The sequence below is a fragment of the Gavialis gangeticus genome, unplaced genomic scaffold (genome assembly GCF_001723915.1).
Source record: "Gavialis gangeticus isolate Ggan-Ray unplaced genomic scaffold, GavGan_comp1, whole genome shotgun sequence".
Lineage (NCBI taxonomy): Eukaryota > Metazoa > Chordata > Crocodylia > Gavialidae > Gavialis > Gavialis gangeticus.
Window position 1 is genome coordinate 83,023,604 of NW_017729033.1, and position 23,055 is coordinate 83,046,658.

The 23,055-nt window shown below is 39.3% G+C and overlaps 1 protein-coding gene across 7 annotated transcripts in view; it reads left to right on the forward strand.

The window, feature by feature from the left end:
- Positions 1–23,055, forward strand: part of FAT1 (FAT atypical cadherin 1) — a 191,980-nt gene that overhangs the window by 166,890 nt on the left and 2,035 nt on the right. For 3 of the 7 annotated variants that reach the window (XR_002099211.1, XM_019525941.1, XM_019525943.1), the window contains exons 18-28: positions 2,078–2,275; positions 7,135–7,936; positions 8,708–8,839; positions 8,952–9,109; positions 9,901–10,363; positions 10,824–10,977; positions 11,265–11,375; positions 14,984–15,615; positions 16,199–16,336; positions 19,034–19,093; positions 22,553–22,588. Coding sequence is in view for 4 of the 7 variants with exons in the window: in XM_019525941.1 (XP_019381486.1) it covers positions 2,078–2,275; positions 7,135–7,936; positions 8,708–8,839; positions 8,952–9,109; positions 9,901–10,363; positions 10,824–10,977; positions 11,265–11,375; positions 14,984–15,615; positions 16,199–16,336; positions 19,034–19,093; positions 22,553–22,588 (2,884 nt within the window). In the remaining 3 variants the exon portion in view is untranslated. The remainder of the gene's footprint in view (positions 1–2,077; positions 2,276–7,134; positions 7,937–8,707; positions 8,840–8,951; positions 9,110–9,900; positions 10,364–10,823; positions 10,978–11,264; positions 11,376–14,983; positions 15,616–16,198; positions 16,337–19,033; positions 19,094–22,552; positions 22,589–23,055) is intronic. The other 4 variants (XR_002099212.1, XM_019525942.1, XR_002099213.1 and 1 more) reach the window with 2 other exon arrangements.

Below are 23,055 nucleotides of genomic sequence, written 5' to 3' on the forward strand. Positions count from 1 at the left end.
ATAGGTGAGGAAATAGTTTAATATGACTCCTAGGTAGGTTGGGGTATGCTTATGGGGATGTGATTACCTACTCCGATATTCAGGGTGCTCTTGGCTTGGCAGTCGTCCAGGTGGAAGAGCAGTGATATTAATTTATAGATGTTCAACTTTTCAGTGTGACTTGTGGAGATAGTTAGTGATGAGTTCCATATCAGCACTCGCTGTCTTTTCCAGTTGTCATATCTATTCCTTGGGCTACTCTGGTGTCATTGTTAAAATAGATGTATTGTATATGGGAAATCTGAAGTATGTACACTGAAAGGTATTGGTGCTAGCACTGACCCTTGAGGAACTCCATTCTTCAGAGTTTATACTTTGCTTTTTTTTCCTTGACTGGTAGTACATTTGAATGATCTTCTGGAGATCATGATGAAAGTGCCTAGCTTGCAGTCAGGTATCATAGGGTGCAGTTTATATTCAAGGCCTTCATGCTGTATAGGGTCATAGGTGGCTGTACGGTAAATTAAAGACCGGGCCTGTTTTCTGACTGTCTTCAAATCCATTTTCTATATCAGATGTAAGTAGTATAATTTGGTCAATGCTACACCACCTTTTCCAAAAGCCAACTTGTTCTTTTTGGATCTGGGGATCTATTCCATTCAAAATTATGTGCTCCACAAATTTATGTGTAATGCATAGTAATGAGATGGGTCAGTAGCTCTTTGGATCCTGTAGTGATTTATTGGGTTTCAGGATAGAAATGACGTCAGCTTTTCTCCAGCTTTTTGGAAATCTGTTACGTTCTAGACATTCTTACATGAATTTCTGAAGCCATCTTTTCATTGTTGTTCTGAGCGTGGTAGTGAATCCTAGAAATATCTCATCTGGTCCAGGAGCCTTACCAGTCTTTATTGCTTTAAATAGCCATGTTGAACTCGTTGTCAGAGTTGTGCGCAGTTAAATTAAGGATGGCATAGGATGATTTAAGCTGTTCATGAGTCAGATGTCTAAACATTTCTATATATTGCTAGCTTGGATTGCTATACTTGCTGTTGTTGCACAGTATTTTCACAATGGACCCAGGGCAATGTCATTTTTGATGCCATTGCTTGTAAAGCAGTTAGTGTAGTGCCATGCTTGTCTGTTCAAGTGGGTCATATCCAATCCTTCAATGGTAGTAAATCATCTCTCCTTTATGATATTGTTCAATGTGGTAGTCCTCTGTTCTGTAGTACTCTTTTACAGTTGTAGGGTCATTGCATTGCTTAATGATATTAAAAAGCTGTTCTCACTGCTGGTCCCAGCATAGCACGCAATGGCTTCTGTAGCCTCTAAGTACAGTTTCTTAAAGTGTCTTGTAAAAGTAGCAACAAGAAAAGGGTCTCTCTTTCTCTCACCTCCTTCTACTCTCCCAGCATGAGTATAAAGATAGTGAGGCATTCTGTCCCCTGTTACAGAAAATAATGCTACTGTGGGTATGTTTGCCATTGCTCTTCAAGTCATTGATACAAATCCAGGTATTTAAGGTTACAGTTCTGTCCTAACTGACATACACGATTACAGTAAATTCCTCAGTCAAGAAAGGAAACCGGTCTGCTGATTCTTACTTGCGTCTCATTTCTTTTCCTCCTGGAATTGAAATACTGCTCCTCAGAGCACAGGGACTGTCCCTAATTGTGATTGTCCCTAATTTATAGCATTAAGTATATGTGAAGTGTCTGGTGACTTAATGATTAGCCTAAAGACCCCAGTCCTTGTTGAGAACAAAGGTGGAAAAATTGGAGTGAAAATATTTTTAAATATGGTGAACCAAATAATTGGAAAATGTTGTAGACAATAAAAAACAAGAACAGATTTAAAATACTTATTTTCTTCTTCCGCCTTTTATTGTCATTATTCACATTGAGTAATATCTTCCTCCAGTAATACAATCCTATTGATTTCATTCATAAACAGTTGCTCTAAGTAATCAGTCTGACATTACTGTCTCCAGTTAACTTTTTTTTTCTGTTATGAAGAAGAAATCCAAATTAGGCTATCACGCTAATTACAGCATTTCACTGAAGCTTTCTGATGAAATGTTGTTATATCTTTATAGGAAAATAAGCCTATCGGATTTAGTGTGCTGCAGCTGGTAGTGACAGACAAAGATTCTTCCCATAATGGTCCCCCTTTCATCTTCACCATCCTGAGCGGAAATGAAGACAACACTTTTCAGATTAACCAGCAAGGAGTACTTACCACATCTGTTGCTCTGAATCGCAGAGTGAAGGACCGTTACTTACTTCATGTTAAGGTATGCAATGCATGTTTCTGGCAGGCTTGCACCATCAAATTTAATTACTCTGTTAAGTGTTGTAGTTTTCTCTTTGCTTAGGGAATAGCCCCTTGCATGTGTGTGATAGATTCGTTTATGCCAAATTGTGATTTTAAGACCCAACTTCTGCAAGAAGGTATGTCTTAGTGAACCCAGTAATTTACATGGGACTCCATCTAGATATAGATATCTTCCCTTATGGATTTTATTGAAGGATTGAAGTATAAGGTGAACATCTGCCCTAAAGCTTTTTGCAGTGCCTTGGATGTGGGATTCCCCTCCACACCCAAGAATACTGTTCCATCTGCATCTTCTTTATTTCTCATCAGGCAGGTTACTGCTTGCTAGCACTCCCCTGGGAAAGCAGCCAGCATCAAGGTCTGCCATTCTGTCCTCTTGAAGTGCTTTATTATAGTCTTCCACTTTTCTTTCTACAAGGGCTTCCAACTGATCCTTGGAAAAAGTTGAAGAATGCTCCCATGTCCTTGAAAGGGTATAACAACAATGTACAACACAGCAACACTGAAATCTTATCTGTTGGGTGAAAATACCTTTTAATATACTACAGGTTTTTTTTTTCCAGTGGCACTTGGAAGTGCAATTTTTCCAGTTTCAAAAATCTAATGTTAGTAGAGCCTTGACAGCCTAGTGTTCAGTGTATATACGGTAAACATTTGCTCATATATAGCCATATGCTTATTCAGATTAGAGACTAATTTAGATGCTTCTACCCAACGGGCCTGATTCCTACTCCCTAGGGAGCATGGGAGCATGGGAGGACAAGCTAGGCTGAAATGTACAGCTCCATGACCCCATGTCTACCCATCTGCAGCAGAGCACACTGCTCGTGTTTGGGTGGCCAGCACATGGTCTTCTGGGGGACAAGGGAAGGCAGCAGTGGCAGTCCCAAGACTAGCAGCCATAGGCCCTGCTTATCTGTGGAAGACTGCAATGAGCACAGGGTTCCAAACGGAGGCAGGAAAGCGCTTACTAGGGCTGTGCAAAGCTTTGATCGTAGAGTTGATTCAGAGGAGATTAGGCCCGATTCAGCAGCCGAATCTCCGAATCCAAATCAAATCAGCAGACCCATTAAAAGGCCTGAATCAAATCTGAAGCCTCCAAATTGATTCAGAAAAGATTTGGAAATTCTGATCAGCCAACGAGAGGCAGGCACAGCCAGGCAGCTGCAGGTTCTCCCATGGCTCCTCTGGTTGTTCCTGCCTCTCCCTGGGTGCCCACAGAAGAAGCCCCAATGGCTGCCTTGCCCAGCCCCATCCCCCACCAGGCACATTTTTTTTTTCTAAGTGCTGGGAGACTGGGGCCAGGCAGGGCAACCATGGGGGTTTCTCCCGTGGCTCCCCCCACCCGTGGAGAGGCAGGCACAGCTAGAGGAGCTGCAGGAGAACCTGTAGCCGCCCAGGTGTGCCTACCTCTTCCCAGCTGATCTGAATCTCCGAATCGGCATCGAATCTCTGATTCTGATTCAGCCGAATAAAATGGAGACAGCAGTTCGAATCATTGTCCTCTGAATTGACTCAATCCAAATCCGAATTGAATACTTCCCTAGTCGCACGGGCCTAGCGCTTACCTCTTCTCACAGGGGCCAGGTGTCACAGCATCATTAAAGGGACCTTGTGGCACCCTGGTTGAGGCGTCCTGATCTAAGCTTTATTATCTCTCACAGATGGTAAGCTAAATGCACTTGTGGCCTTTCTTAGGTTTTTGAGTGCACCTTCTCTCAGGTCTTATTCCCTAACATGGACTCAGATGTTTCCTCCACTGTCAGACTGGATTCTGGCCTTCTGCCTACTGTGACAAACCATGATTACATCAGCAAACCTGACTTGGGTTTGATACATAAAGTGTGTTCCCTGTTTGAGTTATGATAGTGGCATTCTGCAACCAAACAGCCTTCTTAAACTAAAGTATTATTTAAATTATTTAAAGCAGAAGTATTTCAGAAATCTTATGTAAAAACTAGTTTCTTCTTTTTTTTACCTGCCTTTCTCTAAAGCTTACTGTTTCCTGGGTCTACAGAAAATAGCACCTTCAGATTATTATGTCAGTCTGACCTCTTGAAAATTGAACCACTTACCATCCAGAAACAGCTTGTGCACTGTTTAGAGTACTTTTATGTATCAGTTCCTACCCTGGCAAAACACCCCAAGTCTGAATTCTGGAAGTGTTATTGTCCTGCAATTTGTCACCTTACCCTCTTTTGTTGGCAGTTTGCTTATCTCCGACTATTGCCGTCCTTTGCTGGTTGTTTTTCTGCATCGCTCCCTCTAAGTTAGAACAGCCTGTTCATACAGGAAAGTCTTACCAAACATGCTTTAACTTCACTGCCCAGATCACACATGACCTTCATAAAATTGCCATACCTCAACTTTCTTAGATTACAGTATCTACATTCCATTACTGCATCTGAAATCTGTCATTTTTGGTATATTCACTTTGTCTCATCGTTTGCTCTGGGTCGTTTAGAAGCACCTGTCCAACATCTAGGCAAACTGTCTCCTTACTTAAAGACATTTTTTGTAAACATCTAATTGATCTAATAAAAGATATCACCTCTACCACAAGTTCTGATTCCTTTTGTCTCTTTACTTAAACATTTAAGTTACAAGAAATCTTGTTTTCAGTGCAGTGTTTGTTTTGTTAGCTTTTTTTTATGCCAGTGCTGTAAATTACCTAACTATAAAGATGTTACCATGGATGTGCATCTATAGAAACATCTTGACAGTGAACATAGCCCTTCCACACTGCTGCTTTTCGTAACATGAAAAGTGCATGCAAAATGTAGCGTAACACCTGAAAATATGATTTAAGTCCTGAAAAATTAAAATCTTTACTATTTTACTCTGACAAATTCTTCAATGATCCTTGCAAACCTCAAGAGCTAGTTTAGCCAATTAACCAGTTTCTTCATTTTCCCTATGTTGCTAGCCATTTGTTAATGGTTATGACTAGACTCCTGATTTCTTGTATCTTTGTTGCCCTTCACTGATGCAGATTTTTGCCTTCACCTCCATTTGTGTTTCTGAATGGATTTTTAAAACCAGGCTCTCTCTCTCCATGTTACAAGCCTATTTTTAAAAGTTTCACCAGCAATTCCTTGCCTTTTGGCCTTTCCTTAAATTTAATTTTCTCTCTCTCAATAAAAAAAAGCAGATTTTTTTTCCCAATAGCTGATTTTTTTTCCATTGCACTCCATTACATTTTCTTTATTTTTTTTAAAAGGGAAGTAATAGATATCAATTAACAGATCTCACAGTATTACTGTATGAAATCTCCAGCAACGAGTCGAGCAGTCTTCATGCAGCTTTCCTAAATCAATAGTTCAAAGTACCACAAAAATCCTTTTCAAATATAGCCTTAAATATACCAGTTTTCATTAATTCCTACATCTTGCCTTTCTTTCCTGCTTGTCCATTTGTTCATTGTTTAACTCTTCTTATCTGCTGGAATAAACACATTGGCTCCTTATCCTTATTTTAACATTTGGGTAACTAGAGTTGAGATTTCCTCACATGCTTCTTTTTTCCTAAATTCCTTCTGCAAATGTTAAAATGGTAAATACATGTTAAAAAATTTCAGAAGTCCTGTCCCCCACCCTGCCCCTATTTGGTGAGGTAAAATTTTCTGTTCTTATCCTCAGTTTTTTCTACTCAGTTATATTGTAAACAAAATAATTTTCCTATATATATCTCTTTCCTCTATATCAAGAGCACTATTTATTTGTAGACATAACAATATGAATATTATATTTGTAAGTCTTTACTTTTCAGTATCCTATTTGTATTGCGCTGCTCACTTTCAATTGCTATAAATGAGTTTTCCTTAGATAGGCAGGAGAAAGAAGAATTGAGAACAAAAGATTAAATGGAAGAACAAGAGAGGATATTATCTCATTTTTCTACTCTAGCTCTTTCTTTTGCATTAGTTTTGTGTCCTTTTGCCAGAATGGGTGGGGATGGAGACATCTTGTTTAAAAAAGCTTTGAATTTTTTGGCTCTAGACGGTCTGATTCTGTCAGCGATAATTAGTATAATTGTTTCAAGTAAATACCATCACAGGATGATTTTTTTTCTTCGTGACCACAGTCGTGAAAGACAACATTAGTAAGCGCAGTGTTGTACATGTACCAGTTTCCTTTTGATGTAACTTTTGGTGCATCACATTTAGATATTTTGGTAGAATATTTCCCAATTACTGCAGTGAAATATAAATGATAGTGTGCAAGTCATTTTTACTTTTCAAACCTGGGGAACAGTTTATAATACAAAAAAAAATACTTCAAGCACCATCTGCTGTTTGAAATAAGCTACTGTGCATTTCTTATTTGTTAGTTAATCAGTTAGAAATGCCAAGAAACCTAGTAGGTGTTAAAACCAATATATCCATTAAATATTTGGAGATGAAACATCAAATATTTTCCTTTTTTCTATTATACTACTGCTTGGAAACTGTAAGTGCTGCTGTTGCATAATAGAATCTTTCAGACCTCACATTGTTACTTTTTCTCTCAGTCTTAACAAATGGTGATAGCAATTTTGAAAGGTAATGTTGCAGATTTAGGCTGATGTGCAAAAGATCCACTAATTCACAAATAAGTGAAATATCTCATATTTTTATATGAACCATTTATGTTCTCACTTCTAGGTTTTCTTTCTAGATGCATATTTTTGTGAGAAATTTTCCTAAAGTATTTTTTTTATAGGAAGTGTGTGTGTGTATGTAGCATTTTTAAAGGATATGTTAGTATATACAGTACAAATACTTATCTTGGAAGCCAGTTTGATAAAGCATAAACTCATTATATCTTTATTTTCCATTAGGTGGCAGATAATGGAAAACCTCAACTCTCATCTTTGACTTACATTGACATCAGACTTATTGAGGAAAGCATCTATCCCCCAGCAATACTGCCACTAGAAATCTTTATTACAACTTTTGGGGAAGAATATTCAGGTGGCGTCATTGGGAAAATCCATGCAACTGATCAGGATGTTTATGACACTTTAACATATAATCTGGATCCAAAGATGGAATCCCTGTTCTCTGTGTCTAGCACTGGTGGGAAGCTGATAGCCCATAAAAGGTTAGATGTAGGACAGTACCTGCTGAATGTCACCGTTACAGATGGAAAATTTACTACTGCAGCTGACATTACAGTGCATATCAGACAAATAACACAAGAATTACTAAACCACAGCATTGCCATACACTTTGCAAATCTTGCCCCTGAAGAATTTATTGGTGACTACTGGCGCAATTTTCAGAGAGCTTTAAGAAACATCTTGGGTGTGAGAAGAAATGACATACAGATCATTAGTCTCCAACCCTCTGATCCTCCTTCAAGCCTTAATGTACTGTTGCATGTTGAGAAATCTAGTAATTCCCTGCATCAAACTAAAAGTCTACTCCACAAAATAAACTCCTCTGTAGCTGACCTTGAGGAGATTTTAGGAGTCCGAATACTTGAAGTTTTCCACAAACTTTGTGCAGGCCTCGATTGTCCTTTGAAGTTTTGTGAAGAAAAAGTCACAGTGGATGAAAATGTCATGTCAACCCACAGCACAGCTAGGCTGAGTTTTGTCACTCCACGTCACCACAGAACAGCAGTTTGTCTTTGCCAAGGTAAGGAAAAGGTGTTACCCTGAAGATAAAGGCTATGGCTTCCCACAAAAGAATGGAATACAACATTAAAATATACTGTAGCCACCGTTAGAACTATTGCACCCTTTAATTCAAAATAAAGAAGTAAAGGGAAAGTGTATTGGGAGTATATCTTCCTTCATCTATCCATTTTTGACAGCTTACCCAGTAAAGCCCCTAGGAGCATTTATTATCATTGTTATTCTCATTCATTTTATTCATCCTAGTTTGCAGGCCTTTATAAGGCAGGGGTAGTTGCCCCCACTTTAACATAGGTGGGTGCTTTGCACTGGCTTTTTATCTCCTGGATGTTGCTTAGATTATTACTCATGTAGCATCCATGCTGTGCTATGAACCTGGCCTTCAGCTAGTGAGTAATACAGAGATGCAAAACAAAACATGGGCCTAGAGCCTCCATTGTACTGATTGTGTTGATTGGCCAGTGGATCTTTAACAAATAATGCAATATAGTTTTCTAAAACAATAAAGCCAGGACATGTGGTTCCAGCTACATCACAGGCAGAGGGCATAGGTCAGGCACAGCAGTGGCAGTGGGCAAAGCGGCTGCATGGCTGGCCGTGAGGGCTGTATCAGCCCTTGCTCGCACTTCTGCTGTCAATCACCATGTCTACATGAGCCCAAGGGTCCCAGATTCTGTGGGAGTGCACTCCCCTTGGCCACTTTCCCGAACTTCAGGTTGCCCAATGGTAGCCTGGTAGAAAGCGCCATTAAAATGCTTATTATGTTTTACAGATGGGAGATGCCCTTTAGCAAATAATATGTGTGAAGGAAACCCGTGCCCTGAAGGTTCTGAATGTGTACCAGATCCTACAGAAGGAAAGTACACCTGTGTTTGTCATGGTAGCAGTCCTGGCCAGTGTCCTGGTGAGATTTAACTTTGAAACTCTTTGGAGAAGGTTGTAGTACTTTCAACACAAATGTTGGTTTTAAGCCTGTGGTAACTCATTCACTTGTTTTCTTTCTTTTTACATATTAGTTGGTTCATCGGTGACATTTACTGGAAGCAGCTATGTAAAATATCGTCTCATGGAAAATGAAAACAAAGAGGAAATGAAGCTCACAATGAGACTTAGAACATATTCAATCCATGCAGTTGTCATGTATGCCCGAGGAACAGACTATAGTATCTTAGAGGTATAGTACAATCTGCCATTGCAAACCTCTGTTCCATATTTGCTTTCAGATCAGCCAAATTAAAGGATACTTTTATTGCTAGGATGTAAGGTAAATCATTTCTATCTCTGTAGAATTCTTATAGGTAAAAATTGCTTTCTAAGTAAGAAGCCTATCATTATGTACCCAAAAGAGAGCAAACATTTGTTAAAAGTTTTTTGTTTGTTTCTTTCCTAATATGCAATAACTCCTTTTCTTTAATAAAAATTGATCATCTGGTATTTTCTACAGCTGATAGCTTCTAAGGATATTTGTCTAAGATTATCAGCCATAAAATACAGCCCTGCCTGTGTTCAGAAATTATACTGAAAAAAAATTCTTCAAAATTAAACACCCAAATGGGAACACTGAAGAGGGAAGCCCAGATCTTCAAAGACTCACTAATTAATCTTTTAACAATCTGTCACTTCTTTCACCAGGAGAAAAATAAAGACAAAGTAAAGCACACATTTTAATTAAGCCAAACAAAGAGCCATATGCACAGTGAATCATCAGCAGCAGCAGAGTGTTTGAAATATAACATCAATAAACCACCTCCATGAACAGCATCTGAAAATGCTTTGTCATTTCTTTAACATAACAAACAACTAATAATGCTTTGTCATTTTCTTAACATAAATGGAAAACTCATTGGCATAAATGTTAAGCATATTAAGATGACAGTGCTGCTTGATTTTCACTGTAACAAAACACAGTGAAGTATAATGTGACCTTTTCTCATTTTGTTTCTGGTTTTTATTTTTCCTACCTAGATCAACCACGGGAGGCTCCAGTATAAATTTGACTGTGGCAGTGGCCCTGGTATTGTCTCTGTTCAGAGCATCCAGATGAATGATGGCCAGTGGCATTCAGTATCTCTCGAAGTAGATGGAAACTATGCTCGGTTGGTTCTGGACAGGGTGCATACTGCATCTGGCACTGCTCCTGGAACTCTTCGAACATTAAATTTAGACAACCATGTATTTTTTGGTGGTCATATTCGTCAGCAGGGTACAAGACATGGCAGAAGTCCACAGGTTAGCAATGGTTTCAGAGGATGTATGGATTCCATTGTACTTAATGGACAAGAACTACCACTAAACAGCAAGCCACGAAATTATGCACATATGGAAGAATCTGTAGATGTTTCTCCTGGCTGTTTACTGGTTGCTATAGAAGGTTGTTCAAGCAGTCCATGCCAGAATGGAGGCATCTGTAATCCACTGACCAATGGAGGTAAGTTTTGCTCATTCTTCTACTGCTTTTCTAGTCCCCTGACTTAAACAAAACAGGCACCAGTAGAAGTTTTTAAAACGTTTTCTTTAGGGTTATGAAGAGAAGTGCCATGACTGGGTAAATAGGATGCCTCCCTGGGATGGCTAGGACACTGGTTTAGCATATTAATGATATAGGGTCAAGAAACTGCTTTGCCCGATTCAAAGCCCCATTTTTTCATTTCAAATTGCTCAGAATTGAGGCCTGATCTGGGTTCAGCAACATCCCAAGCTAGAGCTGTATTCCTTGGCTAGTGCTCTTCTCAACAGAATGTTTCATGTTGAGGAAAATGTTCCAACAATCTCTAGTATTGTATTTTTTTCTTGTTTCTGTGCGATTAAAACTTGAGAAATATTTTGAAAGATAGATGTTTTGAAGTTGACGGAGACATTTCTTTCATTCTCTGTGTGGTTGATTTCAGGTTATTTTTGCAAGTGTGGCCCTATGTTTATGGGAACCCACTGCGACATAAGTGTCAACCCATGTGCCTCCAATCCTTGTCTTTATGGCGGTTCTTGCATTCCTGTCAGTGACGATTTTGTTTGCCAATGCAGAGGACAGTACACTGGTCAAAGGTATGCCTTCATCATTAATTATTAAAATAGATTATTAACATTAATTGGCTATGCTGATTATATCAATATAAATTTTTTGCTGTTGCAATCCTACTGCCCAGGAAACTTCTGAGTAAATGGATTCTCTATATACCTGTGTCATTTAGGGCCTGCTTCTCTGTGGGCTTAAAAACTCTTGTATCCGATGTCAGCTGAGGTTGATGGCACTCACTATACAGGATAAGGACTTTTTTGTGCAATTTATGGGAAAGAAAAAATAGTTAAATATATTTATATTTTCCTTTCAGATGTCAGTTGGGTCCATATTGCAAAGACAATCCTTGCAAAAACAATGGCAAGTGTATCGATAGTTTGGATGGACCAGTTTGTGAGTGTGAGACTGGGTTTCGTGGAGAGAGGTGGGCAACTTTCTATATTGGACTTAGCATTTTGCAACAACAAAAGCTGAAACTTTGCATCAAGATACTGTCAGTCAAATTAATTCTTCTGAGTAGTTTCCACTTTTAGTTATTCCAAAATAGGCACTTACCCAGGTACACACTTGTTATATCTTATTAAGGTACACCTTAGGTATCTAGATTTGTTCACGATAAATACTGAGTCAGAATATTAAACCTTCTGAGCTATCACAGTAGCATATCACAATGCCAAGCAGTGGTTTGGAAGCTTTGTCCCTTCCAGTATCATGGGAACCTTGATGTAGTGTCATACAAGAAAACTAAGTTTTTAAAGATTCTTTTTACCCTTTCAGCTGGGAGGGAATGAATTCCTCTAAATGTCAGGAAGAGGAAAGATGCTTTGGTATTTTAGTATTCAACTTTGTTAACAAAGAATCACTATCATTTTTTCATCAGGAACCAAAAAGGCTTTTTGTCTGATCTGGTTTTAATCAATTAATGCCTAATGGAAAACTGAAAATACCATGTGATTTTTTTATTTTTTTTTTTCTTTTCTTTATAGTAGGCTATGCACAGATGTTGAGTTTCTACCAACAGCCAAACAGGAGAATTGCTGCTTGCCTGGTAGAAACCAAAAATGTGCAGACATTTGGCTTTTTATCCTGGAGTAAAAATAACCTGGGACCAGCAGAAAAATTGCTTCCAGGAGAGTGTCTTCTGGGAGACTGAACATTTGCACACTTTCCCCCAGCTTAACTGTTCTGGGATGTGACAGCTTAGGAGGCAACTCTTCCCACCTTCCTGTAGCCTGGGAGGTGAAGGGAACAGCGACCACCACTCCCTGCTTCTTCCCCAAACTGGGCAATGCCTGACTTCAGAGAAAGGCAGGGGCATTTGCTGGCTTCCACAGGCTCCTCCTTGCTGCCTCACTGCCCAGCTGAGTGGCGGGGAGCACACCTGAGCCCCACTCCCAAATGCCAGCTTATAAATTGTCTTCCTGCCACTCTGTTGGGTAGCAGGGCAACAAGAGGAAACCAGAGGGGCTGGGAGCTGGGCACGCAGAGGCTTTCCACAGCCTGGCTCCTAGCCCTTTCAGTTTCCTCTTGCTCCCCTGCTGTGCAGATGGATGGTGGGGATGTTGGTTTAAAAGCTGGATGTGCTGGGAGCGGAGCTTGGGGAAAGCACCTGCTTGCTTGACTTCCAGCAAGTGTAGCTTCCCCTTGCTGCTTGCGCTGCCTACCTGACCTGGAGCAGAGTAAAGCAAAGCAGGGTGCTGTGCGCAGTGGCTGGGCTCAAAAGCCTTGCCACCGGTGTAAAATGTCCCCTCCTTGCCCCACAGAACTCTAAGTCAGCCCAGGGCAATGTGGAGCAAGGCAGGCTCCATGACCCTGTGGAAAGATTCCCATAACCCTGCTGCAGTGGCTGAGTGTTCCCTTCTCCCAGTCCTCAACTGGTTAGCCTGGAGGAGCACAAAGAGCAGAACTATTCTCCTGCAGGGGAGAGTCAGGAGGGTTCCCACCATGGAAGAATGTCCCACCTTCTGCCAGTCAGGTAACTGGCAGGATGCTTGGGACATTCTTCTGGGACTGGAACTGTCCCTGGGCTGTCTTACAGCCTGCCCCCTTCCTAGCCATGGGGCTGAAAGAATATTTGTATAGTCTACCTTCTGGGCAATTTCTCCACTGGAAGAAATTTCTTCTAATAAAAATGAACTTCTGTTATACCCTGGGAAATTATGCAGTTATTCACCTGTGAAATTTTGCACTTAAAAGGTATGACCATGCATAATTGTATAATTTTGCATAATTTAACTACAGTGTACAGTGCACTCCATGACGTGGAGGCACAGAGCTGCGCGACTGGACAGCTGGCTAAGTGGGAAGGGTAGCTCTTGCCTGCAGGAGTGAGGGTAGGCATGGGGTTTGTGGGTAGGTATAGGCCAGGCTGTTGGGCCGGGCCAGGCCAACCAGCCGGCTCAGTGCCTCTACATGGGGCGTCCACCACTCCAGTGGGAAGCCGCATGTGGAGGCACAGAGCCTGCCTGGCCTGATGGCATGTGGACCGGGAGCCATGAATCATCGGGCCAGCCAGCTCCATGCCTCTATGTGGGACTTCCAGCACTCCAGCAGGAAGCCACATGTGGAGGCAAGCAAAAGCCCAACCAGCCTGATGGCACAGGGTTCCCACCTGCAGTGCTGCAAGCCTCGTGTGACTCGTGTGCAGTCACAGAACCAACCCAGTCTGGTTTGAAGGTATGCACCAGCAATCCAGACCAAATCCATGCCCTGAGACTCAGCCAGAGGTGCATGCCACGGGGGGGCTCTGCCTGCCATGGCCATGAGTGCCCTGAGGGCCTGCTGCCTCTAAGCCACCAGTGGCAGGGGCTGTGCACCATGGGGGAGGGAATGTGTAGCAGGGGGGCCCAGACCCACCTACAACCCCCCCCACACACACCGCTTCACAACCTCCCCCAAAACCCCACATACACCCACAACCCTTCACAACCCCACCCACAAACCCCACACACCCACCCCACACCTTCCCACAAACCCCACATACTCCTATATCCACCTCACACACAAACCACACATACACCCATACCCAACCCAAGCATATAAGGTACCTGCAAATATTTCTAAAGAAAATTAAAATAGTGTACATTGTTTAATTTGTAAAAAAAAAATTTGCATAGCTTTTTGTTTTTCTGCACATAATTTTGAATGTTTGCGTATAGTGCCCTGGGGTGTAATCTGTATGCAGCCTCAGTAAGCTCCTGCCATTTCTCCTTATTCCTCTTGTTTTTCATTTGCTTCTGACCCAATTGCTCAAAACATAATTAAGCAGTAGCTTCGTAAGAAAAGTATTATAACTTCCCTACTCCATTCACCTAAGACCTGTCTCCTTCTGCTGTTTGCAAAGTAGTATGCACCTCAGTATGAGTAAAGGAGACAAACAAGGGCTGTAAAAAATTGTTTGCATTGAGTCACAAAATGATTGGAAGGATAACAACTTGTTCAGCAGTGTGCATGCACATAAGGAATCGTGAAGGTTACAACAGAAGATTTAGCTACTGCAACAGGATTCACATATGTGCGTGCCTGCAATGGATCCCATTACAGCCTGTGGTCTTTGTGGTCTTATTATCTAGTTCAAATACCAGCAGAGCAATTCACATGACAGTGGTGATGGCATAAGTTGAAAATTAGAATTTTTGACCAGATCATCTTTGAAATGCTTTGTTGTCAGAAAAAATTAGCTAGATGTCTTTAAATACACACTTATGTTTGGCCCACTAGATATTGGGTTAATAGTTATTGATAAATATCCTTCTTAATGTAGCTGGTAGATGGGGAACACTAGTATTTGAAAGATTAACACATTTTTATGATAGGGAAAAAAGAAATGCAGTAAATGTATAGCTGTTCCAACTCTCAATTGTACAAGAGAACAGTACACTTAAATAGCATATTGCACACCAGAATGTAAACACTGTACACTATTAAAAAAAACAAAAAGAAACCTGTAATTCCTAAGTAGTCAAATACTCACATATTTGGCTATTAATGACATCAATATTCACTATAATTTCTCTGCTTTGTTCCTGATAGGTGCCTGGCTGATGTTGATGAATGCGTAGAAAATCCATGTCTTCATGGTGCCCATTGTGAGAACACATACGGTTCATATAATTGCAACTGTAGCCATGGCTATGGAGGAAAACTCTGTGCAGAGACTGTTCTTAATAAATATATTTCAACATCTTGGAACATTAGTTTAGCAGAAGTAATTGGAATTATTGTTTTCATAACAGTAATCTTCTTATTAGTTGGGATTTTTGTTATCTGTCGCAAAGTGATCAGCAGGAAGAAGAAACACCAGCCAGAACCTGAAGATAAACATTTAGCAACAACAACACCTTTCTTGCAAAGACCATATTTTGATTCAAAATTGAATAAGAACATTTATTCTGACATCCCACCCCAAGTTCCTGTTCGTCCCATTTCTTATACTCCAAGCATTCCAAGCGACTCCAGGAACAATCTGGACAGGAATTCCTTTGAGGGGTCTGCAATTCCAGAGCATCCAGAATTTAGTACTTTTAACCCAGATGCTGTACATGGACACCGAAAGGCTGTGGCTGTTTGTAGTGTAGCCCCAAATTTACCTCCTCCACCTCCATCTAACTCTCCTTCAGACAGTGATTCAATACAGAAGCCTAGCTGGGATTTTGACTATGACAGTAAGCAAACTTCTTTTGTTAAAATGTCTTTGTAGTGCAATTGAATTTAGAACTCAGAGTTTTCAAATGTTTTTCTGAAACACTCTTTGCTTTTTAAATCTAGCTAGTTTTTTTTTAAATCAATGAGGCTGTGGACAGATATAATTTTAAGCCATATTTTAAGGGGCGAGTAGGCAAGTTCTGATTTATCCTTTATTTCCATCTGTTTCTTTACTAGTATAACTGCTATAATTTTAAACCAGAACACCACAACTTTAAATTTACAATCATTTACTTTCATTTACATTTGTGCAGGAGAAGACAGACTTAAGAGTTTAATCAGAACATTTAAAAATAGGTGTAATTGCTCTGGCTGTCCAAACCCTTAGGTTTTGTCATAAACACTAAAGGCACAAGATGAGTCCCTGATAGTAACAGTCTAGAGAGATACATTTTACTTGCTGTGGAAGTTGTCTCAGTCTGGTTTTTTGTTGTTTTTTTTTTTGTCAAGGATATTGTGAGTCTTCTGAGAGCATTGCCTTTTGTAGAGTGTTCAGTCCAGAGTACATTAATCATTTGACTTTTCAACTCTTTTTGCTTTCAGCCAAAGTAGTAGATCTTGATCCTTGCCTTTCAAAGAAGCCTCTGGAGGAAAAGGCCTCTCATCCTTACAGTGCTAGAGAAAGCATGTCTGAAGTTCAGTCTCTTAGTTCATTCCAGTCTGAATCGTGCGATGACAATGGTATGTAAGGCATAAATGCTTATGTTCATTTGTTTTCCCTACTTGTTATCATTTAATATAATATATACATAATTACTTGTATCAAAAGTGATTATATGAAATATATGTGTTGTTTAATATATTTATATATTTACATATAAGTTAGTTCCTGGATTTATGTAAATTAAATAGTTTCACCTCCCTTATCCTGACAAAAATATACAATATGAAATGGAAAGTATTATTTCACTGCAAAATACTAACAATAAACATTCAGCATGGGGTGTTAGAATCTGTTATTAGATACAGAAGATTCTGCAGTTTGAACATATATAATCAGTGGCTACAGGTTTATGTCAGACTCCAACCATTAAAAAAAAATAGCCTCTGCACAAATGTTCTTTTAGTTTTTACATTCAGCTTTCCATAAATCTTTTTGGTGTTACAGTTTTATTTTTCCTTTTTTTTCTTGCTGCGGACTCAGCTCCCATATGGATCAGATCAGTACTGAGTGAGAGCAGAGTTTAAGGGACTGCTTGTAAGTCTGATTACTTTAGTAATGAAGGAAGTGCACAAAATGGATTTTATTATAGTAGTCAGTGATAATTACTTGGTGTTCACCACGATGAGGAATGAATGTACTACATACAAAATTTCTACATCAAAAAGAAACCAATGCATTGAAAAGGGAAAAAATCAATAAAATGTATTGTCTTGATGGGCAGTCAAAAAATACAGTGAACTTAGTTTTCAGTCTTTGTTTTTCACTATTTGGGACCTTGATTTTATTTTAATTCAAATTACAAACATATTTTTCTTTTTACATTTATGTTAGAAGATTTTCATTTTTTGCAAAGGCAAGAAAAACTATTTGACCCAGTTCCTAAATGTATAATATCCTTCCTCAATGTGTTACTAAATCCAAAAGTCCTGACTCCTTATTCCAATTCCTGCTTCTTAGCTTTGTGTCTGCTATCACCTTGAGCTTCCTTTAATTACTTAGCAACAAAGTAGGTTCTACTTCTTACCAGAGTAGAATGATTTGTTTTTATTAGATGAAATTATGTTTGTTAAGTAGTATGATAAAAGTAAAGTGAGTAGCAAGTGAGCTGCTTCTCTAGCTCTGAACATTTTACTCATAGGTTTCTTTTTTTTTTCCCCCAAGGTCTGTATTTTTTAAAAAGTAGTATATGTTGTATAAAATGTCCCCCACTTCCTTCCTGCCCCCTCTCTTACGTTCCACATATCTTTACATGGAATTTCAGTCTCATGTTAACAGGAAAATTAATGTATAAAGATAGAGGAGAAAGTTAAGAAAAGTAAAGAGACATTCTGTTTTAGGCAAGGAAGCATGTGAAAGTATTATGGTAGTCAAACTAACAGCTCATCCTACCCCGAGGCATACACTGAATACCCAAGGGCTTCAGTAAAAGTTCTACACTTGAAATGGCAAGTTTGGACCCTCACTGAGAAGAGTTTTCACCAAAACTATAGTCATCCAATTTTCTGCTTTTCTTTACCTTGCCCACCTTTTTAAAAGGGCAGTATATCATTAACTTCTGCCACTAGAAGTGATTTCTTTGAAAACCTGTCATAAAAGAAACATCACTAGTCTCTCATTAATGCTTCTTTTACGCCATATTAGTAACTGGAGAATGTACCTTAATGCCTCTGTTAGACTTTTTTAATCAGTAGAATCCCTGAAACCAAATCTGGTCTTGGATACCTACATGCAAATCCTAGTGACATCTGTAAAGTTGCATATATGAGTGCAGAATCCATCTCCTTGAAAGTACATCTTTTTTTTCTTGTGTCTTCCCTCTATCTCCCTTTCTTGCTCCTCAGGAAAAAAAGCATGTATTGAGCGTTTTCAGGTTTTTGGTTTTAAATATGATAATACTGGCATTGCAACATTTAAAACCTTTAAAACTCAGGTATCTGTACAACCACTCATTACAGCTTGCAAGTGTAAAGACACTGTTTAGGGCCATATACAGATGTTTAGTTTCTACTGGGAGAATTCCCATTCTCCCAGAAGAAACCACAGTTGTACAATTTTTCTCGTTCTTTCTTCTGGGTCAAAAATGGCAGTTCCAAGAGAAAAGGAATCTGATTCCAGGGAGAAGTTGGGCCTGAGAGTGAACATTTTTATATTTTCTCCATAACTCAGTGGAGTCTTGGTCTTTTTTACTTTCTCTGTTTTATATTAGCTTTGCTGTTTTTCCCTTTTATTTTTCGCACTGGCATTTTCAGTTGCATTTCAGTGGATACCCCAACAATCTTTTTGTTAAACATGTAATATATTTATTGAAACCCTGAAATGGGAACCCTGGTTTGATGTCTGTAACCTTACACCGTGGTGGCCTTAGGAAAGCATGTTTAACCATCTTAAATATGTAGCACGCACACACTATATTTGGGACAGTATATTTCAGAAATTTCTCCCCAACGAAAGCAGTCCTGTGCTTGTGTGCATAAATTCTCTGGCTTTCAAAACTAGTTATAGTATCAAGTTGCCTTTATAAGGGATAACTAATTCAGAATTTTGTATTCTATATATATATTTCTAGTATATTTTTGTGTGTGAGTGTGTGTAAGCACACTCTTTTTTTATAGAAGTAAAATACTGTGAAATTATTGAAATGTCTTTATATATGCTGTTTAAATTGATACTAACTATAGGTTTGTTTTAATTTGCTCCTTCCATACCTTTACAAGCTTCCGTAGTGACTGTAATACACCTTGTCAATGCTGTTGTTGACTCGGTGGAAAAAGAAGGTATATATGTGTTTTTATTTATTTATTTACTGCTTCGGCAGAATACTGCATGTTGAAACCATGTAATATCATTTATGTTGTTTATCAGAAATTGTCGACATTTTTAGTAGTACATAATGTATATTTTACTATGTGATGTGTATTCTCTATAAAGATATATGAAACACAGACACATTTCAAAATGTGATAGCTTAAAATGTTAGACACCTAAGTAAAACTGCCCAAGCTTTCAGAGTTAGCTCCCTACATAAGTGTGCATTCAAAAGGCCTTGACTATCCCATTTTTATTTTCTTGCACAAGGACCCCAGGAGTCTAGCATAGACTAGCTGGGAAGAGAGAAGCTGGGCCGTTATAAAAGATCTAGGCCAGCACAAAGGTGAATTTTCTGTACTGGATTAAAAGGAGTAGGGGGGTTACTGTGACCTGTGCTGCTCCATGCCTGACTTGAGTAGAGGGGTTGTTTCAAAGTTCTTTGAAGTCAGTGAGAAACTTTCTGTTGACTTTAGCATCTTTTGCATCAGGTTCAGTTCCTCCACTAGTAAGCACTGCATAGCTCCAGTTCTTAGAGGCAGTCACCCGCCCCAGTGCATACAGTTGCTTAATGCCATAATCTTGCAGAAATATTTTAAAGAAATGAAAATGGTTTGGAGATTACTAGAGTCATATCTGAGACATGGGATGCCGTAAATTTAATGATAACACTGATTCTGAACCAAATCCAAACACTACATTAACCCCCTTTTTAGTAAGTAATGGATATATACCTAATACATCCATGTTATGAAGTAGAATCGCCTTTTGGTTTAGAAAAGGAAAGTTGTTCCTTACAGCAGGGGACCAGTTGTGTGGCTAATTTTCACGAAAATTCAAAAAAGAAAAATCAAATACAAAAAGGGGCCATTCTGAAGCCTGTACCAACACAAATTTCAACGAAGTACTAAGTTACACATTGTAATCTCCAGAAGGGAAATGTTACAAAAATATCAGTGGGTATATCACACTCTGATATATTTAAAATCAGGCAAAGAGATTTCTTCATACAGGAAGATGGTACAAAAAATATTGACCGTGGGTCAAGCAGATTCTGTTGCTTTTTGTGGTTATGGAGGTCTCCTTAGCTACAAAATGCAGGCATTTCTGCTATGCAGGGCAGGGCCCAGATAGTAGAGTTATACAGTACTGTGCAACCTCATCCACACAATCCCTCAGTAAGCCATGGCAGAGGTGTGGTCAGAGGAAACACTGCTCTGCAAATTTATCCACTCCTTCATGGCCACAGAGCTGAGAGCCTCCCCCAGTGTGAATATTCCAAATCCCTTAAATAGAAAGCATGTATTACAACTAAGCTTGAAGTATAGCTACCTCAGGAATGCAAAAATGTTTATTGTAGGTCTAGACACAACTTTAAATTATTGCCCTGCCGAAACCACGTGCGGAATGGTGTTTAGAGTTAAACACACAAACAATTGCAAGGGACTTAAAGCAAAAACTTTCTAATTACAGGTTACGTTTCACTAGTGTATTTTTCTAGTGACTGATCAAAGGTTTACAAGATTACAGCACATGCCACTTAAGAAAAACAACCTCAAACACCAAATGTCAGAGAACTTAAGGCAATTATCTCTAATTGTAATGGTGGGGAGCAGGGCAGGGGGAGAGCAGGAAACAGTTGGGGGGTTGGGATAGTATTATTAATTATTTGAATAGTGGCCAAGTACCAATATAAATGGCACTCAACATAAATGGCAATACTGACATTTATATCATGCAGAATTTCAAGTAATATTTTTAAGTATTTGAAATGTTACCTGTGAGAGTTTTGAACTGCACCAGAACTTCACCAAACTGAAAACTTACATTTTTCCTATTCTTTCAGTAGTAAACCTACACTTAAAAGTCAGAACTCAGTTATTACTAGAAGGACAACAGCTTAGATCCAGTAAGCAATCCAAAAATGCTGTTAAACATCTAAAGTTACTAAGTGCCTCCATTTTTCCACCTTGAACTTCCCAGGCTTTTAGAGTTCTGTTTCTGCACATGTCGAGTACTAGTCCAGTCTGAGCATCTTGGTGCCTCTATCTGGCCTAAGCCTGAGCAGAGCCAGAAATTGAACTCTCTTCTGCTTAAGGGCCCTGAGGGGCTCAATTCAGGAAGTACTCAGAGCGTGCCTAATACATACTGACAGAAATAAGCTATTCACAAAATGCTGTTTTGCATTATTTCAATCCTTTCTGTTGAAGCTGTTCCACTGTGCACCAAAGAATGCAAGATTCAGAGGCATGAGGAGAAACCCACTTGCTTGTGCATTCTCTGGCTGTCACAGCAGCCAAAAGGACAATTACCCAATGCTGTGGGGGGATTTGCTGGTTCAGATCCCTAGTCCTGGGATTGTTTCTGTATTCTATGTTAAACAAGCATTGAATAAAGTATAGTAACAGTCCTGAAGCAAGGACTAAAACACAGGTATCTGGGTGCCCAAATCACTAGGCTCCCTGTCAAACCCTCTGTCTGACCTCATGAATCTTAGATTCTCCAATTCACAATGTCCCTCTTCTTGGCTTCACTTGGAGGAGTGAAGATTTTCCTATTCAGACCTTATAGTCTTGAATTCAGCCTCTTAAGAGGTGGGAAATGTGGGTTAGAACTCCCTCTAACCAGGGAAAGAACTCAATCCAGATCTCCCTCGTCCACAGGAACTGAGATATTGATGAAAGGTGGATTAGTAGTAGCACCAGCACTACCATGACTGGTGAAAGGCCTGCTAAGAATGTACCCCATGTGGATGGAGGTGCTTCCTGGCAGTCCTGAGCCAGAGGCTTAATTTCGGGTAAGGGATAGGATTCAAGACGCATCCAACATCAGTGTTGCCCCTTGGCTAGTGCTATAGTGTTCAGGTGTTTTGGGTCATCATTTTTGAGATGCATAATTCTCCCATTCAGGATAGGAACCCTTGGCAGCATGTAAGTCAGGGTTCTGAATACTACTCCAGTAGGCAAACATTTGGTTCCTGATTTCTTATATGGATATAGCCCCATACATAAAATGATACTACAAAAACACCCAGAAGACAATTTTCAGGTCAAATCCTGCTGTCCTTTTACAATTAAGACTCCCCACATTTACTGGAACTTTTGCCTAAATAAGGGCAGCAAGGTTTTGCCTCTTCAAGGCCGTCACTTAGATACTGTCTAGGTTTTCATTTACAGTTTTGTTCTCCTGTTCTTGCAGTCCATTTTTCCAGTCCCCCTTATTCCAATTTTCCCTTCTGTAATCCCCAAATAACCCGTTAATTGGCTACATAAATGTAACTGGATGACAGAATTCCTCTCCCACCATATTACAATGGACAAAAGTAAGGGAGCGCACTCTGTACTTTTGTAACTTTTACTTCATATTAGTTCACCTACTGGATTCCTAACTACAAATATTTTCTCATTTTCTTTCTCTGCCATCTAAAGAATCTTTTGGTGTTCCTGACCTCAGCCATTCAAGAGGTGACTTCTGCATGCAGTTATTCATTGATATTCACTCAAATCTTTTTTGTTAAAGATTTAACACCAACTTACCTTCAGTTGTTTGCTCTGTATGTGCTTGCAGTAATTACTGTCTGTTGACTAGACTTTGCACTTAGTTCAGTCATGTCATTTCCCTTTTTAGTGTTTACCAGAAAACTGAAAAGCTTTAAACTTTGTGGTGTTTCTAACCAGTGATGCTAGTCAGGTTTCCAGTTTATCCAATGGATCATTATATTCAGAACAAAGTTTGTAAAATATGGAGAAATCGTTATGCCTGCATGATAAACTTAATTCTGCTATTTATTTTATTGTTATGTTTGAATGTGGAATGTCTTTACTAATAGTCAAAGAGAGATTTGTATCAACATAAGATAATTGTCACAAGATTCCTTTATTCTAGTAACTATAGATCTAGTGAACAGTAATTTACAAAATCCATATGTTAT